Consider the following 18,923-nt stretch of genomic DNA (forward strand, 5'->3'; position numbering starts at 1 on the left):
AGGGCCTACAGCTGTTCAATTATGCAACCATTCAAAACCTGGAATGCAAACCTAGAAAATGAAGTTCAACAACATATACCATAGATATGAGCGACTATGTGCTCCACAATTTACACAACTTCCTACTCTTTAATCTTTTCATGACTTTCATCTGCTGACGTTCGTAAATCCCCTTGTTTATACTGTATATACAAAACCATCCTTGAATATTGGAGGGTATATGATTGGTATTGGAATTATGTTAGTTTTGACAGATTTTCAGAATGTTTCAATGCAAGGATGTATTTTCCAAATACATGTATTTTTTCCTACCAGTATTTTGTCATTTATTTTGATGATTCTTTTGAAGGAATATTTGTAATGTGTAATGTGATAAATATGAATGTATTTTTCGCCATCTCTGGTTATAATGTAAAAGGACAGGTGATACACGGTCAAATAAAAGCTGGGTAAACTATGAACTCTAGTCAGTGATCTCTACATGTGTATTTCAGAATAATATTGTTTTATTTCCTAAAGATTTAGTCATGATGATTGAAATCAAAATCAAACTCATTAACTCTGAATGACTAAACAACACATGTGTGAAATTATGGACAAAAGATGATAAAGCAGAGATCTAAAACGAGGCCACGGTCAATAGAATCGAGCTTGTCTCAACACTAAATCACTCATCTTGAATTCAACTGATTTTCCTCGTCAGTTAAGTAGATCCAAGGAATTTTATTAAGAGTGAATTTGCATGGAAGGCATCGGACACATTGTGACCATAGATCAGTAAGTCTAGTCTATGCCTAAAAATGGACCCATTAAATGTGTGGAAGCATCAACAAGTCATGAACATTTATTTCACACTGTGATAAACAATTTGCATGATGGAATGCCAAAAGGAAAATTAAACCCAGAATCACATGATTGCAGAGGCTAACACCCCCCCCCCCCCCCCCCCCCGTTAGCTATGCAGCAAAATCTTTGTTTAAATATAAACGTCAATACAGGGTAGCACACATGGAGAAAAATAAGACTGAATCTATTGTCTTTGAACCACATGTAATCAGTTGTGTTTCTGCTCCAATGTAACCAAGATGATTTAATGTACATTTACTGTATAGGCTTTAAGTATTTCTGATTTCCAATTCTGAAGCTGAATGCACACCAGAAAAACAAAAAAAACGATAAGAAAGACAAATGAGTAGAAATAAACAGACAGATTTGAAATCATATTTACAGCCCAATCGTTGGCTTTTATAACAGAGTAATATTCAAATCTGGATCAATGACCAAGTTAAAATGACACACCATGAGTAATTAAAAGGTACTATAGATACAATTTCTATGTAGACTAATCATTAAAAGAAAACGATACATCCAGTTTTATTGATTTATGATGTTTGATTGATTTGTGATTTTAATGTATCAAATCATGTTTTTGGCGGGTCCAAAATGAATGTCATTATTTACATGTTGCATGCATGTAGCCTCTCCCTACTTCCAATATCCTGATTGGATAAATGCGCCGCTAGTCGAGACACGCAGACATGCTGGTGATCTGGTGGGACATCTAGTGGCTCAATGTTATCTATAGCACCTTTAAACTTGAGGAAAAAAAGGCACCTCTGGCAAGAAAAACAGGCAAAGTGGGAGTTACCACGTCCTTTAGAGTCTACCAACATGTGAAAATAGTCATTAGTTGCCCGGTGAGTCTTTTTACAATACACAATATTAACAAGAAGGATTTGTAAATCACAAGGATTGTGAAAATATAAAGTCATCTGCCGACATTTGAAAATACCCTTATTCATATATACACAAAACGATCCTTGAATATAATACAACTCTATATACTGTACATATAATTTCAAGAAAGCGTAATGGAAAAAAGTAATGAAGAAGCAGTGGACTGAGCCTGGTCCTGGGTACTTGTTTAACAGGGGTCATGTTTAGTTATATAGGTCTTGATCTAGTGGACTGAGCCTGGTCCTGGGTACTTGTTTAACAGGGGTCATGTTTAGTGATATAGGTCTTGATCTAGTGGACTGAGCCTGGTCCTGGGCACTTGTTTAACAGGGGTCATGTTAAGCGTTATAGGTCTTGATCTTCTGGACTATGGCCACGCAGCAGATGGGACACTTGCTCAGAGACTCTGAACACTGCTTGCAGGTGACCAGGTGACCGCAGGGGATGAACACTATGCAGATGTCTCTGTCCATGCATACTTTGCACTGCTTTTCCCTCTGCAGCTTCCGTAGTTTCTCCAGCGGGTCCTCATCTGAAGAAAGCAAGAGAATGATTAGTAGTCGCCCACCAGGTGGCTCCTGATCAGTACTGGTGTCGATGAATCGGGCACACATAATCTCACACACACACATCCAAAAACATGGATTGTTTCATTGAGCTGTAATTAACACAACACAAGGATACAAGGATTCAATAAATGTCAAAACTAAATCAATGTGTGCAAAACTGTTTATGTTTATGACATTATGTGCAAAATAAATCAGCATTGTTTTTGATGAAGTGCACCTTTAAGGAACAAGGGTCTAGGGGAGGGGTGTGGGGACAAAGGGAAGTTCAGGAGAGGGGGGTATGGGGCAAAGGGCAGGAGGGGAAAGGTATGGGGTTAGGATCGCTCAGGTATGGACCTTGACACCATTGATAACAGACCTCTTTTTTTGCCTTTATATTAGCATTATTACATTTATATGTACAATTATCCCACTTCTGACACCATCTGTGGCGGGGTTCTCTCTAGTTTCCTCAAAACTCCCACAAACAATGACGTAGTCGGAAAAAGTACAGTTGGTGTTTTTATTCGCCGGCCTCCCAAGGTGCAGAGACGACATTAATTTACTAAACCGTGACACAAGCAAAATAACAAAACAAAAATACACTATACCTACAATATAAAATGAGTTCCACGATAACACAATACTAAACAGAAGTACCAAGACACTTACGGAGCTTCACCATGTTACCTACTTTGCAACTCAGCAGATGAAGACTCCTCTGCTTGGCCAAAATGGCCCTCATGTACACATGGCTTCTTTTTCTCTATGTAAGAGTTCATTCCATCCCTACGGGACACTCTGGATGAGGCTCGCTGGCCCTCGTACTCTTCCAGTACTCTCCAAGCTAAAGCAGTCTGGACCTGTAACTTCACTCTCTCTGCTCTTAGCATAGCCTCCTCTGCTCTTAGCTTAGCCTCATTAGCCAAGAGCAGAGCCTCCTGTTCATTGAGTTGTCGTTTTTGTTTTTGAGCGGAAGCCTGGGCTAGCAACTCAGCCCACTCTAATTCAGCTTTCAGGCGCACGCTTGCAGATGATGTTCTGGAAAGTGTAGTGGATGGTGCTCTAGACCCTTTCTTTTTTACAATGCTGGATGCACGGTCTTCAGGCCCGACCTCATCTTGGTGCTTCCTAGACTCCGCTATACGCTGATGCACCTCTTTCATCCATGTCATCCATGCCTTCGGCGTGAACCATCCATCCTGATCTTTCTTCTTCTCCTCTTCTGATGTCTTGCTTCTGTTTTTGCTTAGTACCACCTGGACTGCAGTATTAAGCGCACAGAACTCTCCAAATAGCTTGTTGAATTCTACCAATCTTGTCTGTACACCTTCCAAGTTACCGTCCTCATCCATTAATTGATTAATCTTATTCATGTGACCAGTTAGCTGACCTAGCTTAGCTCTCCTCTTATTGATGGCATGATGGACATCTTCCTCATAGACCTTTTGTGTCATCTCAGCCTTCTTAGGTTACGACATTTTGTCGTTATCCTTCTTTCAGCGCTCCAGTAGTTCGTGTTGATTCCTTTTTCCTCTTGGAACAGAGTTTTCTTACTAATATGAGGGCCAATGTTCCACTCTACTAGTTAAAATTGCTTACTCGTGAGTAGTACGTTCGTTGATAAAGAAAAATAATGTCCACAGCCGCTCCAGTGTAAAACAAAGATATCCAAATGGTTTATTTCTCTTCCACAGCGAAGGCTTTCTTTACAGAAGTGGTCCTAAAGCTATTTTCCTAAATATTCACGTCACTACTACAAGGTAAGAAAACTGTATTTTCCCAGTCTCCAAAATCACCGCCGACTCGACACATGAAAATTCCTCCACACTGGAAAGCCGTAAATCACCTTGCCGGCTCTTTCCACAGCAAAACGGTAGGCAAGGCACCCTGGTCTAGAAATGCAGGCTTCAATCTATGTTGTTTAGTCTATCTGTTCAGTACTGTTTCAAGATGCACACTGACTGTTCTGAGAGAATTGTTGAATATAGATACACAAATGTTCTAGAATGTTTGGTTATGACATCATACGGTGACATCACAAATGTTCTAGAATGTTTGATTATGACATCATACTGTGACATAACAAATGTTCTAGAATGTTCTATTATTACAAATAAGACGGTTCAAGACTTTATCTGAATCCAATCAATATTCCTAATGCCATTTCAATGTAAGGTTATAAAAATAAACATATAAACATTCATATAATACAATAACCTAAATATATAGCTTTGGCTCCTCTACAGACGGTAAAGGAAATGAAGGATGGGGGGGGTGGTTTTGATGTTCTCAGTACAACAGAAGGGAATGGTGAATGTTTGGTGTGTGTATGTGTGTGTGTGTGTGCGTGCGTGTGTGTGCGTATGTGAGCTGCTCGCAGAGCCACTCAGTCACATGTGAACATATAATAATAAACAGCTATGTATTTATTTATAATATAAAAACACCTGTGCCCTAATGATAAGCGCTCAATGAAGAAACCCAATCCCATTGCTAAAAGAAAGTAAAGTAGGCCATTTAACTCTTCTCTCTGACCGGCAAAGACTGGACCAACAACAAGAGGGATGGGCAGAGTATTTTGAAGAACTCCTGAATAGACCGACACCACCTAACCCCCCGGACATTCAACCTGCGGAGACTGACATAGTCATCAACTGTGGAAAGCCCAGCAAGCAGGAAATCCAACAGGCCATTGCACAACTAAAGAATAGTAAGGCAGCAGGACCAGACAACATCCCTGCAGAGGCACTGAAGGCAGACCCTACACCCTCTGTTTGAGAAGATCTGGGAGGAAGAGGAAGGGCCAACAGATTGGAAAGAAGGCTACTTGGTCAAAATACCTAAGAAAGGAGACCTCAGCCAATGCCACAACTACAGAGGAATCATGCTTTTATCAGTGCCAGGAAAAATCTTCAACAGAATCCTCCTCGAACGAATAAAGAAAGCGGTGGATCCGCAGCTAAGAGACCAGCAGGCAGGCTTCCGGCCCAATAGATCATGTGTGGACCAGATTGCAACCCTCCGAATCATAGTCGAGCAATCATTGGAATGGAACTCTCCACTATACATCAACTTCGTAGACTATGAGAAGGCATTTGACAGCCTCCACAGAAACACCCTCTGGAAACTGCTTGGACACTACGGCATACCAGAAAAGCTTGTCAACATCATGAGGAACTCCTATGAAGGAATGACCTGCAGAGTCATACCAGCTCACACGAAGCTTCCAAGTGAAGACCGGAGTAAGGCATGGTGGTATCCTGTCCCCTTTCCTCTTCCTCCTGGCCATCGACTGGATATTGAAGACCACAACAGCACAGAGGAGAAACGGGATCCGGTGGACACTCACAACACAACTGGACGACCTAGACTTCGCAGACGACCTTGCCCTACTATCCCACAGTCGACAACAGATGCAGGAGAAGACTAACATACTGGCAGACACCTCAACACAACTAGGCCTCAACATCCACCAAGGAAAGACCAAAATACTCAAGATCAACACAAACAACAAAGACCCAGTAAACCTGGAGGGAACAGCACTTGAGGAAGTAGAATCCTTCACCTACCTAGGTAGCATCATAGATAAGAAGGGTGGCACGGAGGCAGATGTCAGAGCAAGAATCAGCAAGGCAAGGGCCTCATACATCCAACTAAAGAACATCTGGAGCTCCAAGGTAATCAGTCAGCAGACAAAGATCAGACTATTCAAATCCAACATCAAGCCAGTACTCTTATACGGATCAGAGACGTGGAGGACAACCAAGATCACAATGACTAGAGTGCAGTCATTCATCAACAGATGCCTGAGGCGGATCCTGAACATCCACTGGCCAGATACCATCAGTAACAATGATCTCTGGCAGAGAACGGGCGAACAACCAGTGGAAGAACAAATCAAGAGAAGAAAGTGGGGATGGATCGGCCACACTCCCACACACTACGCAAACCAAACACCAGCACCACCAGACAGGCCCTTAGATGGAACCCCCAAGGCAAAAGGAAGAGAGGCCGGCCCAAAAACACCTGGCGCAGGGACTTGGAGACAGACATCACACAGAGCGGACTGACATGGAAACAGCTGGAAAGCAAAGCACAGGACAGAGGACCCTGGCGAACTGTTGTCGACGGCCTATGCTCCCCCAAAAGGAGCGATAGGCGTAAGTAAATAAGTGTGACCGGCACGCTGGCCTCAGTACCATCTACATCCCTTCCACCAGCGTGTTCCCCTCTCCTCCTCAGTGACAGGATTACAAATACCTTGCGAACTGTGGATCGGAAGGATTTTCGATCACTGTGTGTCAACCTGTGACCGTTTAACTCATTCTTTATTTATTTATACATTTTTTGGGGCTTTTTTCTGTATTTTTCACCCATCCCAATTTTTGTCATTATGCCAATGGTTGTTGTGCGCATTGCCCCACTGTCGGCCTGGGGAGGGTGTAGAACTACCACATGCCTCCTCCGATACATGCTGAACAGGCGCCCCGCCCCGTAGGATCGACCAGTAGGAGTCACAGTTTACAACGACCAGAACACATACCCCACCGGCTTCCCACCCGCTAACACTGCCAATTGTATTAGTAGGGACGACTGACCAAGCCGGAGGTACCGCTGACAGCTGGATTCGATCCCAGAGTCTCTGCGGTGGTAGGCGAGTGCTTAGTCCACTGTGCTACCCAGCCGCACTAACTCATTTGTATTGTGTTGTGTGACTGTTATTTGTCATTTCTGTTGATTGTAAACTCGTCGTTGCTGTACACGAGGGAAACTTCCTAATGAGTTCAAATAAAGGTTTGAATGAACCTTTATTTGCACTATACAAAGCAGCAAACAACGCCCCTCTTAACACTGATGTGAACACCACCTCAGGTCGCTATAACACCGTCGGTGGTGCCTGTGAGAGACGCACCTTGCTCCTGTGATTTGGCCATGTTGCAGTCCGGGGTTTTGATTAGACAGTCCTGCACGAGTGCCTCCAGATTGCAATAGCCTGATCCCGTCCTACTGATCTTCTCCAGGATGGCGCTCTCGACCGCGGTGGGCTCCAGACCCATCTCTACAGCTCTCAGAGCCAAGGGCGACCGCAGCACCTCTGGACGTAGACGAAAACCAAAGCAGGAGGTAATATGAATGGACTTACAGGGAGTTTATTTTTTGTAAAAACATATTAAAAGAGGTGTTATTTAATTTACTTTTTTTTATTAAATATTAAGTGTTGGCAAAAAAATTAAACCAGCTTATTAATGTTTACCATTCCTGTGGCTCGAAAATCCATTCTGATGACTTGAAGTCTGGGGATGAAAGAGAGTGTGGTATGATAACTCACTCTGGTGCAACATTCTCATTTTACAGCAGGCTCATCTTGACATACTGTAACTCATGTCATGAAGACATGACCTCTGGAGTGTGTATTCACCACCAAGTGTTCAGGCTTTTTTGCGTGACCCTCTTTATGTATTAGAAGTATGATTTTCAGAGCAACGTAAGCAGACTGTTTTCCCAGATTGAGTACTTGCATGAATTACTCTAGTAATTGTTTAGGGAAATACATTTTTAGAACACATGTTAAAGTGCATGGCAGCAGCAGTAACGAGATATTGCAGTCTCACACACACACTCGCTCCGCTGACATAATAATGTACAGCAATATACCTGATGCTTAATGCATATTATTAGTCAAAACAGTTACCATTTGTAATAATTACATTACCTCCACTCTCTGCTCATGGAATGGCTTGTCTGAATCAATACTAGTCTATGAACGCTACGCAAAGTGGGCAACATATGTTGTTAGCACAATTTGGAAATACACAAACACAAACCACTGTTTTTAACTTTTAGATAATGCTATGCTAGCTTTCAACGCAACAAAGTTTTCGCGGTACTCTCTCATGCTCCACAGCTGACCCGTGTTGTCTTCCTGCAACAACTCATGTCTCATGAGAAGTTGTTTTAAACGTGTAAAGGATAGAAGGGTATCAAGGAGGTCTGTGGGTGGAAGTTGGAAGATAAGGATCATAGATTACTTGATGACCGACTGCGCCGTTCCGTCGCGGGTCTTGAAGCTGAACACTGCTGACAAACTCCTGCCCCTTCTCCGTCAACAGGAAACTGCATCTGGTTTTATCAAAAAGAGGTAAAAGTCAGAATGAAGGCACAGTATAATCATACTGTGTGTGTGTGTGCGCGTATCTTTTTGTGTTTAATGTTAAACTATTGCACAACCTTATAGACTGTACTTAAATAAATAACGTATTTGGAACTTACCCTTGTTTGCTATTTTATTGAAATTATGTTTTTAAGTTGCAGGAAATTACTTTATTTATTGCTTTGAATTATCTTTCCATCTTGTTTGAAAAACCAGAGGAAAGCCCTGCATACCTATTGTAACACTGTAGTGTGTGTGTGTGTGTGTGTGTGTGTGTGTGTGCGTGTGTGCGTGCGTGTGTGATGGTTGTCTTTTCTCACCCAGGATAGTGCTTTGCATGCTCTTCCCAGGGATCCTCCTCGGGTTGCCAGCCCTTCAGACCTCCTCCACAACGGAAGCAGACCACCCTGTCTTGTGCTCCTGCAATGACACATGGAAATACAATCACTATTTTTTTTTGTATTGTTGTATGTGTGGTGTATTATGTCTGTATGTTCTCTATCTGCTTGGTTGGACGGCCGATGTAACTATTGGTTGAGGGGCGCAATATAAATAAATGTATCATATCATAATATCATACCTTTTCCCTAGTCACTTCCTTTTTGGTCAGCTAGGATTAAAAGGACCCCAAAATATAATAAATCAGAGCTTGTGCAAGTGGCTCTGATGAAAAAGGAAATGTAGGGATGAGAGATTTACTAGCTGAAGGGTTGGGGTGGGCACTGTGTTGGAGAGACCGTGCCAAATGCTTGGAGACAGCAACTAATAATGTGTTTATGTTTGGGGGAAGGAGGCAAGGGAAACTATAAACAAAAACATATATACAAAAATATTTTAAAATATATAAAAAAAAAATAAGTCAAGCTGATTCTGTCACCACACTTGCCTGTGAGTGGTGTCGGGGGAGCTTGCATACTATTATGCCTCAAAGTCATACTATTCAATAATAATAAAAAAAATATATATATATATATATAATGTCTAGGTCCCTTTACATGTTCACATCTCTTTACATTTATAGATGACATGTGTTGCGTCACAGGACAGAACAAATTAAACACTTCAGGGTCGTCTCACTGCAATGACATTTTCAATATAATAACCAATGAAGAGAAGACTCTGGTCACACCATGTGCTTTTCAAGTGACTGCTGGGCTTCCTGGTTCAGGAGAAAATCCATACAGGTCCTCATGAAAGTGGCAGTTTAATTCATTTTTTTAAATATGACTTTGGCAACAGATTACAGAAAGCAAGCTTGGGGATGAAATTACAGCAATGACCATATTACTATAACACTGTAGTGTACATACATCTGATTGGCACTATTACTCAGTAGTACTAATTTATATATCCAGTTGAATCACGTGTACATTGTATATTTCATTTGTAACTACTGTATTCTGTACTTCTGTATGACAACTATTAAAGAACTTGAACTTGAACTTGTTACATTTGCACTCTGGTTAGATGCCAAACTTATTTTCGTTGTACTGTATTTGTGCTGTATAATAACAATCAATTTGAACCTAATCTAAAGAGGTTTCTGCCCCCCCTGTCCCGGCTACCTGTGCTGTAGAACCCGGCTCTAGCCAGTCTCTCATGGTCAATGGGGTGCTGGACACCCGCAAAGCTGCTGAGCCTATCCTCAAAGCTCTCCATGGGGACATGAGAGCTCGGGTGTGGTCTCCTCTCTCCCTCCTCCTCCTCCTCCATGACCGCCTGTGACGGCACGTTGCCCACATCGTGCCCCAGAATAAAGAAGCAGTAGGGGAAGTGTTTGGAATGTTCTCCCCAGGCCGTGTCTCCGGCTTCCCAGCCCCCCAGCATGCCTCCGCAGCAGAAGCACTGCACGCGGTCGCTCTCGCCCTGATAGTAGAGGCCGGCTTGGGCCAGACCTCGAGGTCTCACCGGGGAGGCAGAGGGCCACGAGAGGAAGGTGTGGAGCCGGGCGTCCTCCCTGCTCATGTGGGGGGCCATGGGGTAGGTGGACTCGTCCACCACCTCTCCCGTCCTCAAGCGAAACTCCATGTCCTCCGCCTCCTCGTTGTAGGGGGAGCCGTTGGTCAGCGGGACATCGGACGCGGGGCTGAACCTGGCTCGGTGGGTGCAGCTGAGGAACTTGCATGATGGGGAAACCTACAGCATGATGGAAAATACAATGTGGCTATTTAGTGGGGATAGGAAAATGAGGATTCTCTGTTTATTCTGTTACAGGGTTCCTCCCGGTTTCAACAAGTTAAATTTAAGACCTTTTTAAGACCACTTTGAATATAATTGAATACCTATTCCACTTTGTGGCCCGAACGTTTCCGTTAAACGGGATACAGAGAGGTTATCGCAACATAGAAGTAACTTCCAGAGTTCAATACATTTTTAAGACCTATCAAAATTATATTTAAGACCTTTTTAAGGCCCCAACATTCTGATTATTCAATTATTAAATACTTTTGAAGACCACTATTGTCATCATTAACCTCTTTGTGTCTCTCTACAGGCGTGTCTCCCCCACACCAGTTTTCAACCGTCTTCTGGCAGCTGAAGCAGCGGACGCGGTCGGCCTGGCCCGTGAAGTAGAAGCCGGCGCGCGCCAGTCTCTCCGCTGACACCTGCCGGGCCAGGCTGGAGCCCCGGAAGGAGTCCAGGCGGCTGTTCATCATGGACCAGTCTATGGAGTCGTCTGCCTCCAGGTCGCCGTCACGTCTGAGGTCAGCCATCCTGACACCAGGCTGGGTAGTGTTGGAAGTGATCACCTTGACAGGGAGAGAATGACGGACGGAAGAAAAAGAAATGATAGGTTATTAGTAGGGATATTGGCATTAAAATGTGATATGGGAAAATATCGGTATCGGTTTAAATTTTTTTTTTTTTTTTTTTTTACATTTCTATAACCTTTATTTACCCAGGCAAGCAAGTAAGAACAAATTCTGATTTTAATTATTGTCAAAAGTATGCATAATGTTGTGTTAATTCCACAACAAGAGATATGTAATGTTAATTACCTGAAATTATTCTGTTTTGGGGGGGGGGGGGGGGGGGGGGGGAACCCTGCATATATCGGTTGATATCGGAAATTAAGAGTTGGACAATATCGTTATAGGTAAAAAAGCCAATATCGAGCATCCCTAGTTATTAGGCAAAATAAAATCTATAAAAACCTCACAGCTCTCTAAATCTGAAGATTTCTTTTTATAATCTATGCATATCTGTGTAGCCTAAATAATCAGCTAAGACAGCGGTTCTCAAACTTTTTGGGGTCAACACCCCCCTATCTGACGCCCATAACTCGCCCTCCACCCAATGGGAATTGAGTTTTTGACTCTCAATGTTGATGCTTATGATTATTTTCTGTTTATCACAGGTATCTATGACATTCTCAGCTATTAATGTTTCTATTTGGCTCAGTTTTTGGGTTGGTTAAGCCCATCAGTGTTGTGTGTCAAATGAAGGTGTCCAACCTAGGTAGGGTGTAATAAAATATTTTTCTCAAATAATTATTTTTTTCTGTATTCAGATTTTTACTCCTTACTACCATGTGTGTATAAATTAAACATTACAAAAAGTAAAAATGTTATTTGCTAAAAAGTTACACTTTCCCTGTTTCTGAAGTGAGATTTTGGATTTTGAATGATCTTTAGTGCTCACTGCATGTAGGCTCCTCTCTGGTCCCAGTCAAGTTGTTGTCCTGATATTAAAACAATGATAAAGAAATAAAATAAACTAGCGCCCCCCCCCCCCTTTAAGCATCTCAATTCTGCACCCAGCGCCCCCTGATGTTCTCTGAATGCCGCCTGAGAAATACTAAGCTAAGAAGGTCATACTAAAGTCCTAGGAAAAACAACAACAATTCAAAGTCCAACAACTCGGCAGGTTAATGGAATTTCGAGGGTGGCTGCAGGATGCAGTAGCAGAGTTCAGCCTGTTGGGGCGCTGTGAGAGAGGCAGACAGTCCGTCGTCACATGGAGGCGTTGGCAGTTCCATGTGAGCGATGGGGAAACGGGAAAGCGGGATAGGCTCATTGGGCACAATAAACAATGGTATACACCCACCACAAACGCACATGAATACACTGCCATGTAAAGTGACGCCCACCGCTCCCGTGAACCGGCTTGGGCACGTTACATAATCATTACATAATTTATGTTGGGATCACACGGAAACCTACCGACATAAGAGGATTTTAATGGATCGTGGACATGTACGATTACAATGTGATCGGTGACTACATGTTATGCTAAATTCGACAAGTTCCCTACATTTGTAACTATCTCTGGTGCTGCATTAGAGCGCAGATCGATGCTCCACAGATCAATCATGGGGCGGAAGAGGGTACGGTGACGTCTCCCAGCCTTTTCACACTCTCATACATTCTCCCACATGGGAGTCACTTTAGCACAACAGAGATATGTGGCACCCAGGGTCTCCAAAGAAACGTTCAACTCAACCCGATTGAACATTTGGTGATTTTGTAAATCCCATAACATTGCTCCTGGCTGGACAACAATTTAAATACATGTATAAATAAAGACTAAACTGCCTAACCACAATATGCATCCCAACCATTTAATAACTAAACGTTTTTTGAGTGAGATGTACTAGATGTAGGTCGTGTGTGTCATATGTTATGATTAATTGAAAATGGGGGACCCTGATGTAAACAAGACGAAAGTCTTTCTCTGGTCTGCATCCCCTTAACAATTGTGTGTATTGAGCCGTACTGTATGTACTGTACCCATTCTGCAATCTGTTAATAAAGTTTTCAATCAATCAATCAATCATCCAAAAACATTAAGTTTTCTTATATTGACAACACAGAATGACCTTTGACTTCTCTGCGATAACTGGCATTGGTATTCTTTGATAAGCCCATGATACCCACCACCAACCCCTCCTCCCAACACCAGTGATTCAGACTACCATTCATTGTCTAAACCTAATGATGACATTATTTGACCTTTGTTTTTTTTTAGAACACAACATTGTGCCATAGAAGGCCCAGAATACAGTCCGATTCATAATGATCCGACTCATTGTGGAAATATTAACCATCTCTCATCGGGTATGACTGGGTTGAGGATAAAAAGTCAGACAGTATTGACTGACCACGTACACTCTGGAAAGTTCACAAAAGCTTTGAGTCACACAATGGGGCAGGCACCACAACAATACTAGAGTTTGGTAACGTTAGCTAGCAAACGCAACAAGAACAGAACAACACAACACTTCACTGCTGTGTGTGTGTGTGTGTGTCTGGCAGCTGGCAATTAACCTAACGTTTCATTAGACTTTAGCTTAGGGGGAAAATGCATGCTCCCGGTGTTAGCACAAGTATCAAACTGCGCTTTAAAACAACCAATAAACCGATCACAAGATTATACATCACTGCAGTAGAGCAGTACAAAACGTTATACGTTATTATCCCCCCAAAATATCAATTTGCCCTTTGATCAGTGTCTGAGCTGTAGTGGCTAACTATATAGCATACATCCATGGCGTAGAATAACCTTTGCATAGCCTCTCCGACGTCATCAAGCCTCAAACTTACCTTTAAGACAACGATTAGCCGTTTATTTCACGTTTCGATTTAAACTGGATGAAGTCTGTGTCCCATTAAACTGGAGAAATGTCTTTTTTAAAGGGACTGTTTACTTGTGTGACCTCGCATTCAGGAAGTGTGCGCGGCGTCGCTAAAGAGAGCCTGCTGCGCACCTCTTTGTGCGCATACAGCTGACCCAGGGAGCGGCGGGGTGGGAATCGATCGTGTGACAGCATGTGATGGTGGTGTACTTCCACATAGGTGCGTTCGCTCGGTCCTCGTCGATCGTCACTGTAGTGGCCGCTTGTCGATTCATTGGGGAGCGACAAGCGGACACTACAGTCACGTTGGACATTAATCATCATGATGTGACCAAATGGTATATAGGCTACGAGGTCAGCACCAATCAGATGCAAGAATGCAGCAGATTCAGACAGATTATTCAACCTTTCTTTCTCAATGCAGGTGGTTTGAGCAGATTTTTAGGAATCCCAGCATGTCAGCATTCTATTTCTGATGCTGTCTCATTGATACTCCATGTTCACCACAAAAGGTGAAGGGTCAGTGAAACATCACAACTCGAACACACAATGATATTGATTTTTTTCCTTATGTTACAGTTATCTTCTTCCTTCTTCACTCCCTCCTCACAATCAATACTGTCATGTTGTAAGAGATTCTCTTCAATGAGTATCTTTACTAATCAAGGTGATTAAATGATGCCCTTTATCACACAGGTCTATTGAGCCTAAAACAATGCTTTTGAGTTTTGATGGGGGGCGGGGGGGGGGGGGGGGGGGGGGGGGGTGGAATCACACGTGGAACTTCAATCCCCAGGTCTATCGAGTGTTGCAATCGATTTCCTTTTTCTTGAAAGAAAATTTTCAGACTGGTCGGAGTTGCCCAGGGGCTACTGGAGGGCTCGATGACGCCTGCCTGCCTCTGCCATCTCGATGATGCCCGCCTGCCTCCACCATCTCGATTATGCCCGCCTCTACCATCTCGATGACACCTGCCTCTACATCTCGATGATGCCTACCTCTACCATCTCGATGATGCCCGCCTCTACCATCTCGATGACGCCCGCCTCTACCATCTCGATGATGCCCGCCTCTACCATCTCGATGATGCCTGCCTGCCTCTATACCATCTCGATGATGCCCGCCTCTACCATCTCGATGATGCCCACCTGCCTCTACCATCTCGATGACGCCTGCCTCTACCATCTCGATGATGCCCGCCTCTACCATCTCGATGATGCCTGCCTGCCTCTGCCATCTCGATGATGCCTGCCTCCACCATCTCGATTATGCCCCCCTCTACCATCTCGATGATGCCCGCCTCTACCATCTCAATGATGCCCGCCTCTACATCTCGATGACGCCTGCCTCTGCCATCTCGATGATGCCCGCCTCCACCATCTCGATGATGCCCGCCTCTACCATCTCGATGATGCCCGCCTCTACCATCTCGATGATGCCCGCCTCTACCATCTCGATGACGCCCGCCTCTACCATCTCGATGATGCCCGCCTCTACCATCTCGATGATGCCTGCCTGCCTCTACCATCTCGATGATGCCCGCCTCTACCATCTCGATGATGCCCGCCTCTACCATCTCGATGATGCCAGCCTCTACCATCTCGATGATGCCCGCCTCTACCATCTCGATGATGCCCGCCTCTACCATCTCGATGATGCCCGCCTCTACCATCTCGATGATGCCTGCCTCTGCCATCTCGATGATGCCCGCCTCTACCATCTCGATGATGCCCGCCTCTACCATCTCGATGATGCCCGCCTCTACCATCTCGATGACGCCTGCCTCTGCCATCTCGATGATGATAATAATAATAATAATTGCTTGCATTTATATAGCGCATTTCTAGACACTCAAAAAAAATATATAAATTATTTTTTTTATTTTTTATATCCTCAAACTAAATCCTCAATTTGAATAAAGTGATTAAAACTTTGTCAGGGTTTTTCGAACGGATTAAACATTTTAAAATTTAAATTAAAAAATTTATTATTTTTTTTATAATTTTTATTTTTTATTTCTTTTTTATATATCCTCAAACTAAATCCTCAATTTGAATAAAGTGATTAATCTGATTAAATGAGTCTTTTTTATTTTATTAAATCAACTTTCCAGCCCCCTGTCAACTGTCAAATGATGTCAACTGTCAACCTGAATTAACATTCAGTATTCAATATTGTGATTCAATATTAACATTCAGTATTCAAGTAGAACAGCTAGCTAGCCGTTGTGGACACTCACCTTTCCACAGCAAACGGTAGGCAAGGCACCTTGGTTGAGAAATGCAGGCTTCAATCAGGCGCCTAAGGAAGTTCCAAGTCAGTCAGAAGATCCTTAAGAACTTCTACTCATGTACAATAGAGAGCATCCTGACTGGCAACATCACCTCCTGGTTTGGGAATAGCACTGCACAAGACCGAAGCAGACTACAAAGAGTGACACGTTCACTCTTTGTAGTCTGAGCGGAGGGATCTCAAGGCGAGCACAGAAAGACTCAGAAGAAGCTTCTATCCCCAGGCCATCAGGCTGCTCAACGAACAATAAACACTACACAACCATCAAATGCACACAGCACACACACCCACACTGCAGCACCCACTCTCCACACTTTAGATCACCTAAACACACTTTATATTTATTGATAAAGGATTTGCACTACAACTCGTACACCTTACTGTAAATTGTACCTAAATTGTATATTAGTACACTGCATAGTATATTGTATATTATATGGTAACTCAGTTACGTCTATTCTGCATCGAACATTGTACATAAATGTCTATACTGATACTGAACACTGTGACCTAATTTTTACTTCTAATTTACATGCTATACTATGTTATTTCATACTTATCTTGTCTAGCACAGTCTCTGGAGCGTAACAGTAAGAAGCATTTTGTATAAAAGTATTCTGTACTTCTGTATGACAACTATTAAAGAAACTTGAAACTTGTTGTTTAGTCTATCTGTTCAGTACCGTTCAGTACTGTTTCAAGATGCACAATGAGATCTTCTGAGAGAATTGTTGAATAGATACACAAATGTTCTAGAATGTTTGATTATGACATCATACTGTGAACATCACAAATGTTCTAGAATGTTCTATTATGACATCATACGGTGACATCACAAATGTTCTAGAATGTTTGATTATGACATCATACTGTGACATCACAAATGTTCTAGAATGTTCTATTATGACATCATACTGTGACATCACAAATGGTCTAGAATGTTCTATTATGACATCATACTGTGACATCACAAATGTTCTAGAATGTTCTATTATGACATCATACTGTGACATCACAAATGTCTACAAACACTATGCCTACGTCCCCGACACACACGCAGGCAAGTTTGTGTATGTGTGTCCCCGACGAGGGAGAGATGGCGCGCACACACATTACACACACTTCTGCAGTCCCTCCCGCCGTCCCTCTCTCTCTAGCTCCCTCTCGCTCGTTCTCTGCCTGTGAAAACCTGTTTGAGGAAGTGTCGGGTTACACTGCACTACAACCATAGAGGGGGCGTTACTGCAGATCAATGCTATGTCGACGTCACAGAAACCGTCAAATCAGAACAGTTTAGTTGAGTGAGGGAAGATCTCGTGAACTCGAGACTGATGAGTCAATATGGTAATTAGAGACACAGACCCGTTGATACTAATCTGTATTACTATAAAACCATGCTAAACACAGAAAAAAGGCATTTCTAATGCATGTCCCCTTTAAATCAACTTTCCAGCCCCCTGTCAACTGTCAAATGATGTCAACTGTCAACCTGAATTAACATTCAGTATTCAATATGGTCTGATATTAACATTCAGTATTCAATATTGTCTGATTCAATATTAACATTCAGTATTCAAGTAGAACAGCTAGCGTGGACACTCACCTTTCCACAGCAAAACGGTAGGCAAGGCACCTTGGTTGAGAAATGCAGGTTTCAGTCTATGTGTTGTAGGATAGACAGTCTATCTATCCTGTCTCAAGATGCACAATGAGATCTTCTTCTTCTTCTTCTTCTTTTGAATTTCCGGCAGATTAGACGCATCGTGGCGTATTACTGCCCTCCGCACTTCTTTTGATGATCTCTTCTTCTTCTTCTTCTTCTTCTTTCTTGGCGTATTTCTTCCCTCCTCATTTCTTATACTACACTAGTGGTGTTCCATCTTTAGGCCTCTCCAACTCACACTTTCTCCTTCTTCTCTGCTCCTCTTGCCTGTCCAATACTAATACATACACTAACGCTATATCCTCTGGTACAACTCTGAAGCATGCAGAAATGTCAGCACTGCCTCTGTGATCAACTGGTGGTTCTCATTATCCATGCCAAAGAATGATTTAAGAGAGAAGGAAGATACTCCCAGCTCTACCAGACTTTTATAAAAGATTTCCCTCTCTTTCCTATACCTTTCACATTTTAGGAAGACATGCCCGACAGTTTCAGTCTCTCCACATTCACACACCCCATCTGGATGTTTGCCCACAATGAACAAGCTACTGTTCAACCCACAGTGCCCCAGCCTCAGTCTACACATCTTCACCCTATCACTCCTTGACCCATATCCCTCCACCTTGATCTTGACCCGAGGCTGCAGAGAGAAATAGTGCCTTCCCTTGGTCCCCCTTTCCCACTCATCCTGCCACTCAGCCTCAACTCCTTTCTTTATCTTATCTCTGAGTTCTACTCTTCCCATTGAAATACCTATCTCTTCCTCCCTTCCCAGGCTCTGTTTGGCAAGGGAGTCAGCCATCTCATTCCCCGCAATCCCAGCGTGTCCCGGGACCCAACAAAACTCCACTGACCAGCCTGCCTTCGCAATCCTATATAAAACCAACATTATTTCCTGAATGAGATCAGGGCGAGCTTTAGACCCACCTGCACTCAGAGCCATCAGTGCAGCAG

At 43.0% G+C, this 18,923-nt stretch overlaps 1 protein-coding gene across 1 annotated transcript; it reads right to left on the minus strand.

Annotated features, from left to right (window-relative positions):
- Positions 1–955: 955 nt before the first annotated feature.
- On the minus strand, positions 956–14,120 carry xiap (X-linked inhibitor of apoptosis). Its single transcript, XM_084332244.1, has 8 exons — positions 13,983–14,120; positions 10,914–11,189; positions 10,005–10,575; positions 8,760–8,859; positions 8,318–8,408; positions 7,543–7,582; positions 7,201–7,383; positions 956–2,269 (listed from the first exon to the last, which is right to left on the minus strand). The coding sequence occupies exons 2-8, from the start codon at positions 11,151–11,153 to the stop codon at positions 2,076–2,078; spliced, it is 1,419 nt and encodes a 472-aa protein (XP_084188370.1). The 5' UTR covers positions 11,154–11,189; positions 13,983–14,120; the 3' UTR covers positions 956–2,075.
- Between the last annotated feature and the right edge of the window lie 4,803 nt (positions 14,121–18,923).

The sequence above is a fragment of the Notolepis coatsorum genome (genome assembly GCF_963971535.1).
Source record: "Notolepis coatsorum genome assembly, chromosome: 16".
NCBI classification, from domain to species: Eukaryota; Metazoa; Chordata; class Actinopteri; order Aulopiformes; family Paralepididae; genus Notolepis; species Notolepis coatsorum.